This window comes from Bison bison, unplaced genomic scaffold, assembly GCF_000754665.1.
Source record: "Bison bison bison isolate TAMUID 2011002044 unplaced genomic scaffold, Bison_UMD1.0 scf7180017864531, whole genome shotgun sequence".
Taxonomy (NCBI): domain Eukaryota; kingdom Metazoa; phylum Chordata; class Mammalia; order Artiodactyla; family Bovidae; genus Bison; species Bison bison.
Genome location: NW_011495081.1, coordinates 9,185,608 through 9,206,669, shown reverse-complemented (window position 1 = coordinate 9,206,669; position 21,062 = coordinate 9,185,608). Strand labels below are relative to the sequence as shown.

The following is a 21,062-nucleotide window of genomic DNA, read 5'->3' as shown; positions in this document are numbered from 1 at the left end:
CTTGCCTGCAGACTAATACATATCACCTTGGTATGTGAGGCCAGATATAACCCAGTGAAATGGCACTCTTTTCCTGTAATAGTTGGAGGTGGCTTTTTCCCATGCTTTTGATTTCAATAACAAAATTGAATTTTATAGTTTTATAGCACTTACTTTGATGTAAAGCCAAATTAGCCCACGAGATAAGGCAGCAGATTATAAAAGCAAGGTGCCTTATGATCATGGACATTATTTAGTTGTCTTTTTTAAAATTTATTTTCTTTTTTAATTGAAGGGCAATTGCTTTACATTTGGTTGTTTCTATTTCTATAAGCATCTCCTTTTTTGTATCCTTAGGTTTCTTTATTATTTGTCATTAAAACAAATTACCCTTAAAAAAAAAACAACTACATTTTTAAACTCAGTTTCTCAACCGTGGCTGAGGCTCAAAGGCACCTGTTATCCATCCCAAGGTCCCCACCCAAGACACACTGGTCTCTCTGGGAGTGATGGGGGTGAGAAGAATAAGATGGATGGGATTAACGTTCCATTCAAGTGAGGCTGTTGTAGACCCAGAATTGAGAATCGCACTTGAAATGGTACTTGAAATGGTACCTATCTGAAAGGCAGTATTAGATTTGGGAATTAATCAGAAAAATCCTATTTTTTTTCCTTCAATAGGTTAGCAAGGATGCTGCTATCCCAAGTCTTCTGTTGCAACTTACATCCTCCATAGGAATGAAGGGTATGCACGGTCCATCCAGGCATAGTGTAAATCAAAACACATGTCAACCTCTGGAACAAGTGTTCGGACCATCTAACTGGATTCCACTAGAATGAGTCTGTGCAACACCATACTGAAGTAATTGAAAACCAACCCCTCTTTAGGATAGCCAAAACATACAAAAAATTGGATTTAACTCAATTTTCAAAAAGAAATTGCTTCTAATTGCATAATGCATATATCATATCCTTCTGCAAACAAAAACACACCAAATGTCAGAACCTGGCCTGAGAGTACACTGGTTCCCAGCCCTGAATGTGTTGCCTATTCCTGCCAAAGCTCACCTTTCCTCTCCCCCTTCTTTATTCCCATGAGCTGCATGCTCTGAGGTAATCAGGCAGAAAAGTACATCTGAAGATGGAGACCATTAAGAAATCACGCTTCTCTTTATTTATTACAGTCTCCATGGCAAGAGCAAAATAAAACAAAACTGTGTTTCAAAGCAACAACAATAAAGGAAGTAGCGTCTCTCTCAGCAGGCAAATCTCAGAAACTATACTGCTCAGAGTCAGACGATGCCATGTGGCCTGCCCCACATGGAAATGCATGACCCCCCATGGGGCTGGCCTCATGCAGACACTCAAACTCCAGAGACCAGAACCAGCTGCTAGAAGGTGCTGACCTTTATACTGTCTCTGGGGATGGGGTTGCTAAGCTTCTCTTTCAACTGACTTCCAGATATCAGATGTGAAATCTCTGGGGCTTTCCAGGCCACCTAATTCAAAGTAATCAGGAACCTGAGTAGGGTCAGAATGCTGGCTGACCTCTTTCAACAAACAGGGACCTAGACTTTGGGCTGCTGAGGCAGCCAGCTCTATAGCTCTGGACAAGAGTCAGCAGATTTCTAATGCTTGAGGCAGGCAACTCCAAAGCTTGGCCCTCTCCCTCTAAGAAATTGGGGTCTCCAGACTTTTTAGTAACATAGTAGTATATCCCCTCGGGAGAAGGCAATGGCACCCCACTCCAGTGTTCTTGCCTGGAGAATCCCATGGACGGAGAAGCCTGGTAAGCTGCAGTCCATGGGGTCACAGAGAATCGGACACGACTGAATCGACTTAGCAGCAGCAGCAGTATATCCCCTCAGGGTAGTCTCATCCTTATTGTGTCACTTTGGCCGTGTGATCAAGTCCTCTGACCCATATCAATTGCAGCAAGTTGTTTCCCCTTTAATAAAGGCTCTGAGTATCTAATCATAAATTTCCTGAACCATCTAACCCAATGACAGTATTCTCCCTGGTTAGCTTCCAAGAGTCCCCACCCCTTCTCCACTTTACCCCAGAAGTGGAAAAATAGGCATAGAGAGAATGGTGAAAGCAGTAGTTTTTCTAATAGTTTGCTTTTTTTTTTTTAAAGGAAGGAAATTCCCTTTTTGGATTTACTTAGAGCAAAAATGCTATCTCGGCTTTGGACTTGCCCCTATATTCATTAATGTTGGTACTTTTTATTTAGTTTTGTAGGTTCCTTTTGCTTAAAAACCCAGGGGAAAAAACCCAACTCTTTAATTTACTCACATCCTGCTGGGCTTTCTCAGGCTAATCATTTTCACACCAGCATTAACTGCAACATCCTAGTTAGAAGCAAATGGGGAGACAGGTCTACTGGAGGTGGCCAGACCTCAGAGGGAAGGAGGTCCATGCCTCTTGCCGGAAGCCAACATCAGGGCCACTCTCAGCTATTTCAAAGGTGAGCAGGCGCAGTCCTAAAAGAAAACACTACACTTAACTTTCCAACCTGCAGAGCTCAGGGAGGCATAAAGATTCAATTAAGTAATTAACTGACAACATGTGGTAACTGCCAGTTCCTGAGAACCCAAGAGATAAACAACAGTAAGTTATCCTCACCCTTCAGGTGATTGAAGAATCTATCTTGATGCAACAAAAATTACTTTACAATATTGTGATGGTTTTTGCCATACATCAATATGAATTGGCCATAGGTGTACATGTGTTCACCCATTCTGAACCCCCCTGCCACCTCCCTCCCCACCCGATCTCTCCAGGTTGTCACAGAGCTCTGGCTTTGGGTGCCCTGCATCATACAGCAAACTCGCATTGGTCATCTGTTTCACATATGGTAATGTATATGTTTCAATGCTATTCACTCAAATAATCCCACCCTCTCCTTCTCCCACTGAGTCCAAAAGTCTGTTTTAAATAAATACAAATTTTTAAAAAGAATAGGAAAAAATAAAGCAAGCGTGTGCTCTGCAGACTTGGAGAGGAGCTCTCCTCCTCATCCTGGGGGTGACCCTGTGTCCCTGGCTCTGGGAGACCACTTGACCAGCAAGGTTGACAGCTGCCCCCCTCCCCCTCCTCCCCCTCCACAAAAGCATAACCTTTGTAACCATGGCAACTTAAGCCTGTGGACTAGTGTTATCCAAAGGGTGACTTTTCTTTCTTTCCTATCATGGCAGTTCACACTGCTTCATCCTGATCTTTAGACTGAGGTTCAGTCACAATGAAATTGATGTTAAGGGTGATCAAGAAGGAGCCAATGAGGGGAGGAGGCAGAAGAGGCAGTTAAGAGGGGCCCTACTCTGTCTGGTTGATAAGGACAGTCAGGATCTTGGGGGAGCGATGGTGAGAATATTATGTTGGTACTGTGTGAGAGTGGATTATATAATAAAAGATGCCCATTTTACTGCCTGGCCGCCCAACTGAATAGGTTTATGAACCACAGGTCTCTTCTTTTTTAAGTCCTGGCTGGCAAATCCACTTCCCCCTCCTCCTGTGCAGCCCCCCTTGGTCACCATAAAGTCATCAGTTCCCACCAGAGTCCCAGGGCCCTCTAAATAGGGGCATTCTGGCCCCTGGCTATTTGTAATTTCGTCCTCTGAAATCCTTGTGTCTCCTCCTGAGTTTGCACACTGACTTGGGCATTATGTTCTTAAACTATAAAGTCATCCCCTTTATGCCCATTCAGAAAGCCTAAGCAGATAAGACTAGTTCATCTGAGAAATAGCCAGCTTGCTATATGGAAATCTGATCCTCTCACTGCCCACAAACCACGGACCACTAAAAAGATGCCTTAATTGGCAGAGCTCAAATGCTTGACCTCCCCCTATCCCTAACAGCCATGTGACTTTGGGAAAAGTTCTGTCTGTTCTTTGGATTTAAGTTTTCTCCTTTATTCAAAAAGGGGAACAACCAGACCTACCTCTTTCAGCTATAAGTTCTACGTGTGGAATTGCAAGGGTGAAGAGCTGAGAATCTGCATGCCAAGGGGGCTTAAAAATAACAGTACCTAACACTCAAGTACTTCACAAATATTAAGTCATTTAATCCTCTCCAGAACCCTATGAGGAAGGTATAATGATGACCCCGGGTTTTTCAGATGGGAGCAAGTCAGAGAGAGGTTGAGCAGCTTACCCTGTGTCACACAGCAGCAGTGGAGTTGGGGTAGGAACTCAGGCAGTCTGGCTCTAAGGTAAGTGCTTGTAACCACCATGGATACAGGATAACAGGCAGATCAGAGGTCTCAACTTCCTTTTCACATGCTTAGGTGAGAGAAGAAGGGTGAAGATGACAGTCTACCTGAAAGTCAACAGCATGAACAAAGAGCCAACAGGAAAGGTACCCAGTGCCTGCTCTCTCTACCTACCACCTGCCAGATTTCCCTGCATTATTTAGTGCACACATCACCATAGACAAACAAGCACTTCATGGCAATGGTGTAAATTGGGATGATCCTGGCAGTAAAGCCTAAAATCATTAAAAAAAAAAAAAACATCGATCAGCTTGGGATCTCTTTGCCACCTATTAGTGCATTGAAATAGTCAAATGATATTGGATGAGGGAACACAAGAGGCCAGACCAAAGAGAGCCAGTTTCAAGACTACTTTAGAAAAATAAGCCCCACTCCAGTGTTCTTGCCTGGAGAATCCCAGGGACAGAGGAGCCTGGTAGGAGGCCGTCTATGGGGTCGCACAGAGTCAGACACGACTGAAGAGACTTAGCAGCAGCAGCAGCAGCAGTGGTCTTTCAAACAAAGCCACTGAGGTTCTGACTGCCCTGGACTCCCAGCTTTAGGTTCCTCAAAAGCAAGTGTCTTTCACTGAGCCCAACACCAGTCCAGCAAGATCTTTGCAGAGGAAAAGATAACATGCTTGACCATTTCTAAAAACAGGTTCAGTAAGAACCCCAAACCCTACAAGACTCTCTACCAGGAAAGTTCTTGCCAATTCACTGCAGAATGATACTGATGAAATCTGTAATACTATCTTGATTCTATAGCACTATATATAGCACTATGGCCCGAGAGATCCTGAATTCAGCCTCTTTTCAATGCTTAATGACTACAGAACAGTTTCATTAAAATGAGTGTTGCTTCTGTGCCCTTCAGGTTTTTTCCATCATTAATCCTCTTGGAGCAGGGTGGGGCTGGGCTGGGAACGACACGTAACTCTGGTTACAGCTGTCCTTATGCAACATAGCACATCCACGAGTCACACATGACCTTTTGGGGGAAACCAACACAACTACGCTGTTTTATGCAGCTTTAGGCTGTTAAGTGGTCTTTGATAAGTACTACCATCAACTTGGAAAGTATAGAGATACTTTCTTTGACCTTATCAACCACACGGCTATGTGGCGTACATGCTGTCAAGCTGAACGAAACACCTCTCTTCCCCTGAGCCAGAAGCACTCTGTATTAAGCAGCTGTAGATTCTTTACTACCATGTCATTGATTCACCTGCTGGACTTTGTTAACCCAGGAGAGCTATGAATCACCCGTCTTACCTTTCCATTTAATAAAATAGGTTTCCTTTTGATACAATCTCTTCTTTATCTAGATTTATTTGTTCTGAATCCTGAGGCATTCTTATGGCATTATTTCTTACCAAAGACAGCTCTCCCTCAGTGTTTGTTTAACGATAATTTTTGTTTCAAGCTCTTCCTGACTGGTATGTTTGCCCTCTCTCAAGGCTTTATATTCCTAGGAATACTTGAGTCACATGTTGTCAGACTGCCAGCCCGCATCAATCACAGACGGGGGTCACTCGCACAGGTCACAGGATGGTGTTAGAATTCTTTAAGAGTTGAACTCAGAGACAATCTTTTTTCTTTCTTTCCTCTCTTCATATTCATTCATTTTAATTCCCAGGCATGCAACAGGTCATTCATTCATTCAACCACTAGTTGAAGAATTACTATGTGTCAGGCATTTTTGTTGGGTGCGGGAGATAAGAGTTGAACAAACATGGTCTGCTTTTAGGAAGCTCACAATATGACAAATAAGAAAGGTCATGATTAGATAAAGCTAGAAGTGTCATAAAGCAAGATCCACAAGGCATTTATAGGTGTGCAGAGGGCTGTCTGACTCTATCTAGAAGATTCCAGAATACATCCCAAAGCCAAGAAGTGATGCTTGATCTGAACCTTATTTTAAAAGGCAAGTAGTGGTCATTTTGGGAGAGGCCAAACAACAGATGGATCCACGTGGATGCAGCAGAGGGACATGATTAAGGGAGAGGCTAGAAAGTCATGGGCAGGTCAGGAAGGGCTCTGTTTCTTGAAGGTCAGATTCTGTGCCAATTAGCTCCATCTGGCATTGCTTCTTGGCCCCAGGGACAGCATACAGAGTATGCAGAGGCTAGTCAGGGGTTAGTGCCAGTTCAGGGCATCAGCCTACCCCTCCACCTACAGCAGTGACCTTAGGCTCAGCGGTGCTTGTTCTGTAGTCTGGTCTGCAGAGGGTTACAGGGTGGTGATCATCCTGGAAGCTTCCCTGGAACAGGATCTCTTTGCATAAGGTCATGACATGAGGGATCCAGGTGGCAAAGAGCAATGTAAATGGCACTTGTAGATAGGAAGATAGTGGGTGCCCAGGGGCAGAGACATGAGTCAGGAAGCCTCACATGCGACCTGTCAGATAGACAAGGATAGGGAAAGAGGTGTGTGCATGCTGTGGGCTAAGTCCCTGCAGTCATGTCCGACTCCACAACCCCATGGACTGTAGCCCACCAGGCTCCTCTGTCCATTGGATTCTCCAGACAAGCATACTGGAGCGGGTCGCCATGCCTTCCTCCGGATATCTTCCCAGCCCAGGGATGGAACCTGGGTCTCTTGCGTCTCCTGCATTGGTGGGTTCTCTACCACTAGTGCCGCCTGGGAAGCCCGGGGAGGAGGTAGGGGACAGGAAAGGGGTCAGATCTGCTGGTTCCCTTTGTGTCATGAGCATGCTGCTGCACAGACTATTACAGGTTTCCAGGTCAGAGCAGCTAAGGTAGAAGACAGTAAGAGTAAATGGTCTCGGCACAGACGTGAAGCACTACTAGAAAATTAGTAAAACAAACCTCATGCTTTGCGTGCTTCTCTTTCCAACCTCTGTTCTCCACGTCCAACAGCAGCCTGCCTGTCATATCAAGTTAGACATTCTCCCTTTGAAATTATACATTCACAGAGTTTAAGGAAGCTTTTAGATAGCAATGTCATTACTTAAAAAAATAAAAAATAAAAACTCAAGCCCTAATCATCTCCTATTTTTGCTTCCATCTGTAGCATAGCTCATATGCACTAATGTACTTAAAGCTCATCAGAAGACTTGGAAATTGCTCAGGAAAACGATCTGACTTCTAATGAACCCTGAAAGATCCCCCCCTCCATCCCGGGGAACTGGCTTTTAAAATTTTCCATGAGAAATTCTGGGTAAAGTGGTTAAATAAACAATAGAATTTTATGAGTCTATGCAACTTTAGGTTTATCTGATTTCATGCATTGGGCTTTCTGCTCCACAACCCATAGATTTTCCCCCTATATATATGCTTTATGATGGACATTTCAAGAATTTAAAACTTTCACTCAAGCGAAGGTTCCTTAATTCTCATGAGTAATTTCATTGGCCAGGATGTGTTACAGGGACAAAAGCAGTTTCAAAATTGCTGGCTCACGCCTGTTGCCTGCAAATTACTCTCAGTCTAGCAAAGAAAAAGGTTTTAGTGTTTTGACTGTTGCCAAAGACACTTAGGATAGTATGTAATTCCCCAATTCTCTCCCCAACTCTGTCCCAATTGGCCCGTACTTTCTATTGCACAATTATAACAAGACAGGGGCTTCCCAGGTGGTGCTAGTGGTAGAGGAACCCACCTGCCAGTGTAGGGAGACATGACAGGCAGGCTGGATCCCTGGGTTGGGAAGATCCCCTGGCGTAGGAAATGGCAACCCACTCCAGTATTCTTGTCTGGAAAATTTCATGGACAGAAGAGCCTGGAGAGCTCATGGGATTGCAAAGAGTTGTACACGACTGAACGTGCGCACACACACACACACACACACACACAAGAACACAGGTTCTGGGTACTGCACAATGAATATAGGTTTAGTCTGTTTAATGCAATAGGAGTATTTCTACAATACAATGTATCAGGATTTTGCAAGCACCATTTAAAATTATCTGAAGGGGGGTACTCTTTCTGCCCCCTTCTGATGTCTATGTCAGAAGCTTTCTCTATCTCCTTTATCCTTTAATAAAACTTTATTACACACAAAAAAAATAAATAAAATTATCTGAAGGGTATTTTTTAGGTGACTTTCTGCTTTTCATAAAGCAAAAGTCCTTTTGAAAAGATGACATCATTCCCCACTTCCTGTGTTCTAATTTCAGGTTTTCATGAATTAATTTCAAAAAAGGATGGAAGCTACTGTTCTCTTACATTTGTTGAATAGCCTACACACCAACACAAGAGCCAATCGAGCTTTGCTGCTAAGGTTTACTAAACAAAGACATGAAAATATGGGCTATAGGCGATAGAACTTACCCATGAGTCAGTTCCAACTAATTAGCCCACAGCCTTTCATATCTAGTTCTGCTTTTCCAGTATTTTCTAAGAGTCTTGATTTCTAGTCAGGAACTGAGAAAGTGGGGTAGAATCTACTTCTGTATGATCCACAGGGGTGCTAGCCAAGATTCCCTGTGTTAACAGTAGTAGGAAAAGTGGCTGAGCCCCAGGATCCTAAACACAAGAACTCATTCTCCTTGGCCTCCATGCTTTCTCCTCTCTCCACCAGAAGATTCTAAAGGGACATAATGAAGGAGCAGAGAACAAGGTGAGGCAAAAGCAGACACGACTGTTAATGGGACTCCTGCTGCAAACCCTGACATGATGGATCCTGGTGAGCTGGCTTGAACTGTAGGCACTCGTGCCAGAGGAATAGTTCTTAAATCTGGTCACACATCACAATCACCCGGGGAGGTATGGTTTCGTTCTATAGTTTCAAGTCTCATCTCAGACTTATCTCCAGGGGTGGGGCCCTGGACTCTGTACTTTAAAAAGCATGGCATACCGGCATGTCTTCTCCTGTCCCCAGCATTCTTGGTATTAGGGAACCACAGATTTGAGTTGGAAAGTGTAAGGTCAGTGGTGTGCTGAAGATGGCTTGTACCAGCTTGCCAAAGCCAACTGTTTATAATTTTCAGGCACTTTTGCAAACATTTATCAAAGTTAGATTATATAAAGTTACTATTACATGTGTGTGTGCTCAGTCATATCTAACTCTTTGTGACTCCATGAATGCCATGGGACTTCCCAGGCAAGAATACTGGAGTGAGTTGCCATTTCACATACTAGGGGATCTTCCTGACCCAGAGAGTGAACCCATGTCTCTTGGGTCTCCTGCATTGGCAGGTGGACTTTTTTTTTTTTTTTTAACACCAAGCCACTAGTAAATTATATCAAAACCATAGCTAATATGCAAAGTTCATTATGCCCTAATCACTTACTACATTTAACTGTTCCCTATGTTCTTGAGGTTTTTACATCGGTTGTCTATACACTGGTGGGAAATGCAATAAAATGGCACAGAGCCATGCATTTCTTCCCAACTCCACTGTCAGTGACAACACATTGGTAGCTTGAGATTAGAACATTTTATTGTGGAGATCAGCAAATGCTAAAAAACTGGAAATTGATATATTGCTATCTCTAGACTTAAGAAAGTGATGGAAAAATGCAAATAATGCAGATTAAACTTAAAAATATGTCATGCTTGTAGCTGGTACATTGTGAATAGCACAAAATTTGACGAAATGCTAATAAGTATTTAAAAATTATCTGATTTTGGAAAACATGTTACTCTCTTTATTGACAAATTCCAAAATATGACATCTTTGTTGTTTTAACTATCACCTTAACTCGTTTGTTTTTTTTTGGCCATGCCACGCAGCGTGTGAGATCACACATACCCCCTGCAGTGGAAGCATGGACTTTTAACCACTGGACCAGAAGGGAAGTCCTTCACCTTACTCTTTCATGCTAAGAAAAACATCAACCAACATTCATGTTGGGAACCACTTATTCATCAACTGCATTCAACCAAAGCATTCACTGAGAATCACTGAGCTATATGAAATTCACAATAAAGAGTACTGTATGTTCTGTATGTGAACTGTATACTTTTATTGAATTCTTACTGTATTTATACATGTACTGTATTTGAAGCACAAGCTGGAATCAAGATTGCCAGGAGATATATCAACAACCTCAGATATGCAGATGACACCACCCTTACGGCAGAAAGCAAAGAGGAACTAAAGAGCCTCTTGATGAAAGCGAAAGAGGAGAGTGAAAAAGCTGTCTTAAAGCTCAACATTCAAAAAATGAAGATCATGGCATCTGGTCCCATCACTTCATGGCAAATAGATGGGGAAACAATGCAAACAGCGACAGACTTCATTTTCGTGAGCTCCAAAATCACTACAGATGGTGACTGCAGCCATGAAATTAAAGACACTTGCTCCTTGGAATAAAAGCTATGACCCACCTAGACAGCACATTAAAAAGCAAAGACATTACTTTGCCAACAAAGGTCCACTTAGTCAAAGCTATGGTTTTTCCAGTAGTCATGTATGGATGTGAGAGCTGGACCATAAAGAAAGCTGAGCAATGAAGAATTGATGCTTTTGAACTGTGGTGTTGGAGAAGACTCTTGAGATTCTCTTGGACTGCAAGGAGATCCAACCAGTCAATCCTAAAGGAAATCAGTCCTGAATGTTCATTGGAAGGACTGATGCTGAAACTCCAATACTTTGGCCACCTGATGTGAAAAACTGACTCATTAGAAAAGACCCTTATGCTGGGAAAGATTGAAGGCAGGAGAAAATAACAGAGAATGAGATGGTTGGATAGCATCACTACTCGATGGGCATGAATTTGAGCAAGCTCCAGGAGTTGGTGATGGACAGGGAGGCCTGGCGTGCTGCAGTCCACGCTGCATTTGCCAAGAGTCAGACACGACTGAGCAACTTAACTGAACTGCATTTGTATTTAATGACATTGCATATTCTATTAAATCTGCAAATTGTTTATATTGTCTTTTATGTATCAGTAGAATTTTTAATAGACTCACTTTTGATTATATATGTATATACATATTTTCCATAGAGCTGGCTGTTCAAACATTCACCAGCGCACTGTGGCCTAAGCCAAGAACAAAAACAGGTTGAACGGCTTCTGCGCCTTCTATCCTATAGGTCCACGCCCATATCTCAGCCCTTCAGTTTACCATTCCCCAGTCAAGAAGTACACAGTGAACTGGACAAGAACATAAGTCAAAAGGAAAAGAGATTTTCCCGAAGATGCGAAGCAAGTAACTGAATCTGCCTAATTCGGCCCCTCCTAAGGAGGCTGTCTTCCAAGTAGGGACAGCTTTAGGCTGACCTGACCACACCTGCCATGTGGAAAAATAAGGGAGAATTCTAACTGATGGCAGGCAGTCTGGACACCATGGCCTAACGAATGTTCTTCCCTTTGAATCCACATTAATGTCTCCTTGGGAGCAGAGGACAGGTGGGTAGAAGTGTCGAAGTAGTAAACCAGGAGTTTGATCTTTTTGTCAAATTTGGAACATATTTGGTACACAAGGGTCAGTGAGCATCTCCAGCTTTCACCAAGCAAAGTGTACACAAACATCATGACTTCTTATACATTTTGTCACTGCTTCATGGGAAATAGATGGGGAAACAGTGGAAACAGTGTCAGACTTTATTTTTCTGGGCTCCAAAATCACTGCAGATGGTGACTGCAGCCATGAAATTAAAAGACGCTTACTCCTTGGAAGGAAAGTTATGACCAACCTAGACAGCATATTCAAAAGCAGAGACATTACTTTGCCAACAAAGGTCCGTCTAGTCAAGGCTATGGTTTTTCCTGTGGTCATGTATGGATGTGAGAGTTGGACTGTGAAGAAGGCTGAGTGCTGAAGAATTGATGCTTTTGAACTGTGGTGTTGGAGAAGCCTCTTGAGAGTCCCTTGGACTGCAAGGAGATCCAACCAGTCCATTCTGAAGGAGATCAGCCCTGGGATTTCTTTAGAAGGAATGATGCTAAAGCTGAAACTCCAGTACTTTGGCCACCTCATGCAGAGAGTTGACTCACTGGAAAAGACTCTGATGCTGGGAGGGTTTGGGGGCAGGAGGAGAAGGGGATGACAGAGGATGAGATGGCTGGATGGCATCACTGACTCGATGGACGTGGGTCTCAGTGAACTCCGGGAGTTGGTGTTGGACAGGGAGGCCTGGCGTGCTGCGATTCACGGGGTCGCGAAGAGTCAGACACGACTGAGCGAGTGATCTGATCTGATCTGATCTGATGGTTTAAACATATCTTTCTAAAGGTGAAATAAAATGCAATTATCAAACCAAGCTGGTGCTAGTGGTAAAGAACCCGCCTGATAATGCAGGAGACGTAAGAGATGTGGGGTTCCATCCCTGGGTCGGGAAGATCCCCTGGAGTAGGGAGTGGCAAGATCCGGTATTCTTGCTTGGAGAATCCCCATGAACAGAGGATTGTAACTGGAGGGTTACAGTCCATGGGGTCACAAAGAGTCGTACACGACTAAAGCGACTTAGCATGCAGCACTCATGCATCAAAAAGATGTATAGAAATTTTAAAAATTCTGTTGCTTGGTAAACTTGTTTTGAAACTTCAGGCCAATGCCAATAGCTAACACTCACCACTAAGGAGTTTCCTTCAGTGCTGGGGGAAACTGCAATGAAATTTAAAGTTTTAACAAAATGTGTCCCTAATCAAATCAGATTTCTGACTGTCCATGCTGCTTGTGTGTCCTAGTCCATGAATCTATTCAATACACGAGTACTTTTCCATTTGTCACAATCTTATTCCCCCCTCTAATTTGTTAATTTTTCTTTAAATACAAAGAAGCAAAAGTCCAGCAAATATCTGTTCTTTTTATCTGAGTACCAGGTGGCAGAAACTTCTGCTCAAGAGTCATCCAATTAAAGTGTAATTTTTCAATTATGAAAAAAACACAACTGATGCAGATAAGGGGTCTTCAGGTAAACTGCTTTTGAATGTCTTGCAATATTGAAAATATAAAAAGCACAACAAGATCTTTCTGACCTCCTAATAAAAGATGAGTCAATGCTACCATCACAAAAATGTTCACATATTTAACCACCATAAAAGGGAAACTGGCCTCAGAATATCTTAGAGAAAACACAATATTATAGGCTAGTCCTGACAAATGGTAATGCTTTTACTTAATCGGTATGTTCTTGAAACCTAGGTACAGAACTGCTCCAACAAGATTCCCCAGGTCCTTAAAATAGGAATGTGTTTGGTAGGTAAAGGTCAGACTGACACAGAGGGATGGCAAGGGATGACGAGTGGGAGAAACTCAATCAGCCTGACACCCTACAAGATACGAGCCTTGTGTTATATTTTACAAATTAATAACTGCATTGGTGATGGTAAAGATGAAGGGTGGAGAGGCAATACACTTCAAGGAAAAACACATTCAAGATACGCTTGCAAAACAAGCTGGGGAAAATCAAGGAGCTATTTCTATGTACCAAGCTCTCCACAGAAAGAAGAGCTTGTACTTTCAACCACAAAGACATTTATTAAGTTAAAAAAATTATTAGACATTTCTTTTCCCATAGCTTGCTATCTCACAGCAAAACTAAAGAACTTTTTTGGTCCTCAGCTAATGACTTGCCCTCTAATTAAGAACCCGAGCTGTTTTTCTGGTGGACCCTTAATTATTAATCCATCTACCACCTACCACCACTCATGAATCAGAAGGTTAAAGGAATATATCATTCATTACTGTTAAAATCCAGAGGACAGTAAGATTGCTGTGGCTTTAGCTACAGATTTATTTTTGTAATATTCTTATTTCTATAGTCCTGTGGCAGGTGGTACCGCGAAGTCCGTTTTCACTACGCTAACAGGCATTTTCCCGACTCGTAAGTCTTTATAATGTGCTAACCTCCAGGATTTACTGCTAAATTGATATTTTTTGACAGAGGAATCTCTTATGAGGCTCTAAGACCAAGCTGCCTGTCTTGAATCCGGTCACTGAAGTTACTCAACATGTCTTTAGTGAAATGCTGATAATATGAATACTGACTTTAAGAGACTGTGATGAAACTTGAGTTAACAGTATTTACATTTAAAACCTGAGAACAATGACTGAAACACAATAAGCTAGCTATTACAATAGCTCAGGGTGAGCATATGTATAGTTTGAAGAAAAGGTCTGTATCTTAATGCGAATGAAATTAAGTAGGTAATTAGAAAATTATATTGACGTATCTACCTAGAAAATGGGCTTCCCCTGTGGCTCAGCTGGTAAAGAATCTGCCTGCAATGCGGGAGAGCTGGGTTCGATCCCTGAGTTGGGAAGATCCCCTGGAGAAGGGAACGGCTACGCACTCCAGTATTCTGGCCTGGAGAATCCCATGGACTGCATTGTCCATGGAGTCACAGAGAGTCGGACACTACTGAGAGACTTTCAGTTCACTTCACTTCGCCTAGAAAATAAGAGTCCTGTAGAGAATTTCTTAAATGATATTTTTAAAACATTTATTTTTACCAGTTTTTCCATTTTTAAGGCTTTTTAGGAAGCCATTCCTCCTAATACTTTCCAAAGTTGTGATGACTCACGCCGGAAACAAGAAAATACACAAAAGACCTGTACGCACTGAATACTAAGTTTCCAGTTTTGCCCCATTCATAGGCTCATATACTCTCAGCTGAAAGGAATAATGACTCCAAGTTTTCTCTAAAAAAATGACTAAAATTGAAAAATTTTTTAAGAGTTTGCTCTCAAAAGCAGCTACATTTATAAATCTTAGCATCCATTTCCATTCCAAAGTTGCACGAAAGCATAGTATAAAGAGAATACCTTGGAACTCTTATTTTGATTAGTATTTAATTAACAGTTGAGATAAAGTATATTCTTGCTAATTCATCAATAATAGATAATAATTTAATTTTGGTGTCAAAATGAAATACCCACAAATAGTATGTTATTTATTAAGTAATGAAACCTAGTTAACTGTGAGAGCTGTGTAACATGGGAAGAGCTACATGGTGCTGGAAGATGAAGAGAGTTGGCCTCAACTTTGCTAACATTCATTTTGAATTAATACATTGAAAGAACAAACTCACTTGATATTTACCATTAGAAATACCAAACTGTAAAACTTGATTTTTACCTGCTCCTATAGTTTTGCTGTCTGCTGGAGAACAACTATTGCAAATGTCAAGTGGAATCTGAACACGGAACTATCCCGGCTGCAGTAGCACGACCCGGAAGGTTACACACTGCAGCGTGGGCAGCGTGAGCTTGGGCACTGCAAAGACCTAGGTTCAGATCCCAGCCGTGGCACTTCTGAGCTGAGTGCCACTCATGTAATCCCTGAGTTTGTTTCCCTAGTCTGCCTTGTAATGATGGTCGTAAAGTAGCATATACCAACCTCATAAAACTGAGAAGATTAAAGAAGATAAATAACCATAAATGTGATTCATTTTCCCTCTTATCTCTTCACTTTACAGGTAAAAGGATACTGAGGCACAGAAATGAGGTTTTTTTTACCAACAGCACAGTAATTTACAGATAAAGTTGAAACGAGGCTTAAAATATTCTTGATTTAAAGATGCAAATGTGGGAAAAGATATACTAAAGACCAGTAGCTCTGCCGAGAAGGATGGTAATTTATTAAGTACCACCTTCCCTGGTGTCTCAAACGGTAAAGAATCCGCCTGCAATGCGGGAGACCTGGGTTGGATCCCTGGGTTGGGAAGATCCCTTGGAGAAGGAAATGGCACCCCACTGCAGTATTCTTGCCTGGAGAATCCCCATGGACAAAGGAGCCTGGCGGGCTGCAGTCCATGGGGTCAGAGAGAGTCCAAAACGACTGAGCGACTAAGCATACACACACACCTTATAGCTAAAATGCCAGTAGAAGTGTAGAACAAGTGTAATTCATGTGATTAAAAATTTAACATATTTATATAATACTTCATGCTTTATAAAGTGCTATGACTAATACAACTTAATCTGACCACAATAGCCTTGTCTTTTAAAGACTCATTTTTTTTTTATTTATAGGAGTAATAATTTCATAAACTAAGAAATCTCAGAAAAAATAAATTACTCTAAGTGTGAATAAAGAAAAATCAGGAATAAGCAATGATTTTGCTAATAGTTTCTCAACTTTTAATAAAAGCCCAAGTTTCTCTTAACTGTATATACCACACACATGTTAAATTAGAGGTTTAAAAAGTAGATGTTAACACTTTGCTAGGAAGGAAAAGGCTGCTTGGATTGGTTGCAAAAAATATAGGTAAGGAACTTCCCTGGTTTCCAGTGGCTAAAACTCCAAGCTCCCAGTTCAGGGTTCAAATCCTGGCCAGGGAACTAGATCCCACCTGCCGCAATTCAGAGTTTGCATGCTGCGACTACAGATACTGCCTGCTGCAGTGAAGATCGAAGATCCCATGGCTGCACCTAACACTGACACTGACAAATAAATTAAAAAAAAAACAACTGGTAAGTGATAAAATGTCAAAGTAAATTGTATGTGATCAAAGAAGTAAAAGACTGCTACTAATAGAAGCTAATGGTTTTTCAAAATACATCTTTATACCTTAAATTTCAATTAAACAGTATCTTCAATATTACAAGTAGCCAAACCCCACTTTCCTTAAAACCCAGCAGTCCCCTTCTCTTGAAATCAATACAGATGCTAGAAAACAAATTTTAAAAATCCATCAAAGTATTTTAAATGATTTTAATAGAAGATTGTTGCATTTCCCATTTATAAAGTCAAAATGTCTCCTGATATATAGCATTTGCTGTAAGTAACTTACCAGAATCTTAACCATTTGTACACTGGTGATAAGGGCCATGAAAGATTCTGTTTTGGACTGGGAAACTGCATCATTGTTACTGCATTACCTGATAGCACACACCTACCCCACATATTCATAATGCTGTTATTGTTTAGTCACTAAATCATGTCCAACTTTGTGACCCCATGGACTGCAGCACATAGGCTTCCCTGTCTCCTAGAGCTTGCTCAAACTTATGTCCATTGAGTCAGTGATGCCATCCAACTATCTCATCCTCTGTCAACCCCTTCTCCTCTTGCCCTCAATTCTTCCCAGCATCAGGGTCTTTTCCAATGAGTTGGCTCTTGCATCAGGTAGCGAAAGTATTGGAGCTTTAGCATCAGCTCTTAAAATGAATATTCAGGGTTGATTTCCTTTAGGAAATATTCATAACATCCCACCGCAAATGAACATGTCAAATATTCTTAAGTTTTCTGTTTGTTAAAGCCCCTGACCTGGCAGAGACTCTAATCAATGGATCTTATATATTGTGGCCAAATTAACTTGAAAGCGACTATACACTGTTATTTCCTTTTCCAAAAGTCAACAAGTCAACAAGTTTCCGCGTCACATTTAAAATAATGGTTAATTCTTACCTGCAACACACTTCATTCTTTTATTTCATCACTTCACTTGACCATGATGCAATGTGTAATGAGGATAAATTTTCCTTGAAAACTAAGAATTGTTATTTTTATTTTTCTCCCATACTCTCAGTACAATATATTAACTCACAGCACCACCTATCTTTGAATAAAGGTTAGGAAACTAGGTTTACTTTTAGCATAATGCCCAAATATCTAGCCTTTACAATTTAGTGTGAAATTAAGTCCAAAATGCCAAAAGGAAAAAAAAAAAAAAAAAATCTGAAAGCAGAAGTTCCATTTGACATGTACACTCAGACCAGTACATATCAATTTCTTAGCAATGTTTCAAGAGTCTGGCCAGCAGCATACTAAAGCTTTTAATCTGCCAGAAAATAGTCAGTGAGCAAACCCTGCCTGAAAATGTTAAGTACAAGTTGCAGTCAGGGAGAAGCAGGGCCATTTTGACTTATCAATTCTAATATTCACTGATATTTTCATGCCCAAGTGTTACCTGGAATATGTGTTGCCTTTCCTTTAGCAGTCTTCTCAACATTTTGGTCATTTCCCTTATTTAAATTAGAAAGGATAAAAAAAAATAGGTATAAAGTTTCATTTTCATATCCTGTCAGTACTATAAATAAATATAAATTTAAAATGTGGAAGATAGCCTGCTCATATAGCACATAGTTCATTCTCTGTAACCATCCCAATCAAAGACACCATGCTGCTGCTGCTGCTAAGTTGCTTCAGTCGTGTTCGACTCTGTGTGACCCCATAGACGGCAGCCCACCAGGCTCCCCTGTCCCTGGGATTCTCCAGGCAAGAACACTGGAGTGGGTTGCCATTTCCTTCTCCAATGCATGAAAGTGAAAAGTGAAAGTGAAGTCGCTCAGTCGTGTCCAACTCTTAGCGACCCTATGGACTGCAGCCTACCAGGCTCCTCTGTCCATGGGATTTTCCAGGCAAGAGTACTGGAGTCGGGTGCCATCGCCTTCTCTGCAAGGACACCATACCTCTTTCTCAAATCAGTGTTACTTCTCTGACCCTTCCATACACCTAGGCAGTATAGATATATTAGGGAAACACTGTTAGTCAGAATGAATGAGCATCTATATCAACAGCTGAGAACTCAAGCCATGAGAAGCAACTGATTATAGGAAAAGCTTGGCTGTGATGTCCATGAAGAATTAAAATGTCTTGAATTAATGGAACATCTCTCCTGTGGAAGGCAGGACAGCTCTGAAAGGCAGGCGGGGCCAAGTCTCATCACCCACTTCACCTACCAGGAAACAGATGTGACTGCAGATCAGTGTAGTGACTACTGATCAGACGTGCCTACAGAAGAGTGTTAGTCCACTGCAAAGCAAAAACTCCAGGCCAAGGGTGACTTACGGCTGCTTTGTGCTCTATTCCTTAGATATAAAAATTAGAAGAAAAAAATGTTTTTTCAGTTAAAATGAACTGAAAATAATGTGACTTATGAAAGTTATTTTGAAAATGGCATTTAGTTACAATTTTTAGTATAATTGTTAACATGACAAAAGTTTTGAAGACTATTTTTAAAGAACGGCTGAGTAACTGGATTAAGCATCTTAGCAATTGATACACTGGGGCTCTAATTATTTTAGAAAGCTCTTTTGTTATAGCGTAAGTAGTTCATCACGTCATAGTATACAACTTATACCACAAGTAACTGGTAGTCACTGGTAAATTAAATCCATCCAATTCCAGTTATAGTTAGTCTGTCAACTGTAGCAGAGTTGTTAAAAGAAGTTCTTCTAACCTTTACAAGAAGTAGTCAAACTTTCATATTACCAATGGAATAAAAAGGATAGTTCTCACCTGCTTGATAGGTCTTCTCTTCTACTCTTTCTGAAGTTTTACATTCCACATCCATTATTTTCCTAATGTCATATTACAGGTGACCCCGGAACAACATGAGTTTGAACTGTGCACGTCCACTTAACACATGGAATTTTTTCATTAAGTACCTACTATAACCCAAGCCCCATTTGGTTGAATTCCCGGATGCAGAATCAGGGATACGAGGATCGACTGTAAACTTAAACACAGATTTTCAACTACATGGGCCACCACTACCTACCTTGAGTTGTTCAAGGGTTAACTGTAATTTTACATTCCTTCTCTCCTTCTGTAGGATCTCATTGAAGCTGTTCCAGGGAAATTACTAATCTATTTCAAGGTACTAAACTTCTGTGCCCTAATGTTTAAAATACAATAGAAATGTTTATATTTTCTTATAGCTTATTGCACAATATAAACTTGATTAAAATGTATTAACAACACATTGTGTTCAAATCAACACTAAATTAAGATGTTTGGCAGGAAATTGCATGATTTATTTTAATATATTCCAACTCAGTATGAAGGTAAGCGAGCAGTTTATTTCTGAAGTTTTAGATATTTTAACTATAATTCATTATCAAAACAAATATTTTGGTCTCTTTTTCCTTCTTTAATTTTTTAAAAAATTCTTCTTTAAGTTCACAGTGTCATGGAAGTGTAAAATAAGACTGATAAAAACCGCTTTAAAACATATGGCTTTATATACATAAAAAATTCAATAATGTTGCCACAACCCCTAATGCAGTGTGATTCTTATTTATTTACTAGTATCCAGAATAAACTTCTGTACATATTAAATTGTTCAAGTATATCTAGAGCAGTGCTTGTAAAAGTGAGGTCCCACTGCTACAATAACGGGTATCTCTTTGAAGACCACTTCTAATTCCAATACAATTAAGGGAGAGTTCTAAAATTTTTTGATTTTACAGTGTATCATACATCCTCGAATATCCTAAAATGCTCCACTGAGCCAAACATCTAATTTAATTTACATCTAGTTTAACATCCCTTTAGTACAGCACCAGTGGTTAAACTAAAAATGCATCTGACTAATCAAATGTTTTCATTCTTCTGTTAGTTACAGTTTATTATTTACTTCCACAAGATCAAACCCAAATGAAAATGAAGACAACTCAGGTCAAACTCTTTCACCTTAAATAAAGGTGAAACATTTCACCCACTTCATACTTAAATACCTAATTGTTCTCCTATAGTGTATGTTTCTCAGTAACAGCAATACAATTAACTAAGCCAAAGACCAACTTCTTAACTTTGAGGATCAGGCAAGTCGGAGAGGATTCTCCAGGTTTGCTTTAAAACTTTCCAGAAACCTGGTGGCCAGTTCATCGTCTACCACCCGGCTGTCACTGGACATGGTGACCGTTATGAGCTGACGTTGCTGCAGCTGGGCATTCCCCTCTTCATCCTGAGTGAGCTTCAGCACAGGTCGGAATCTCCCTACCGCCAAAATGCAGGCCTGAGGAGGGTTGATCACGGCAGTAAATTCATCGATGCCAAACATCCCCAAGTTGGAAATACTAGGGGAAAACAAAAAGCTCTGTAGGTGGTATGTCTTTAACCAAAGAACCCTTTCCCTGAGTCATACCTTTTTACTTTACTGAAAAACTGTGCCCAGTTACTCAAAGACCAAAGACAAAGAATACCATTTACTATAGAATCAAAAAGAAACCAAGTAACAACACACAAATAC

At 40.9% G+C, this 21,062-nt stretch overlaps 1 protein-coding gene across 1 annotated transcript in view; it reads right to left on the bottom strand.

Moving 5' to 3' along the window:
• Window positions 1-19,815: 19,815 nt before the first annotated feature.
• Window positions 19,816-21,062, bottom strand: part of PDHX (pyruvate dehydrogenase complex, component X) — a 75,572-nt gene continuing 74,325 nt past the window's right edge. The window contains exon 11 of the mRNA XM_010831845.1: window positions 19,816-20,889. Coding sequence (XP_010830147.1) covers window positions 20,631-20,889 — 259 coding nt within the window. The 3' untranslated portion in view covers window positions 19,816-20,630. The remainder of the gene's footprint in view (window positions 20,890-21,062) is intronic.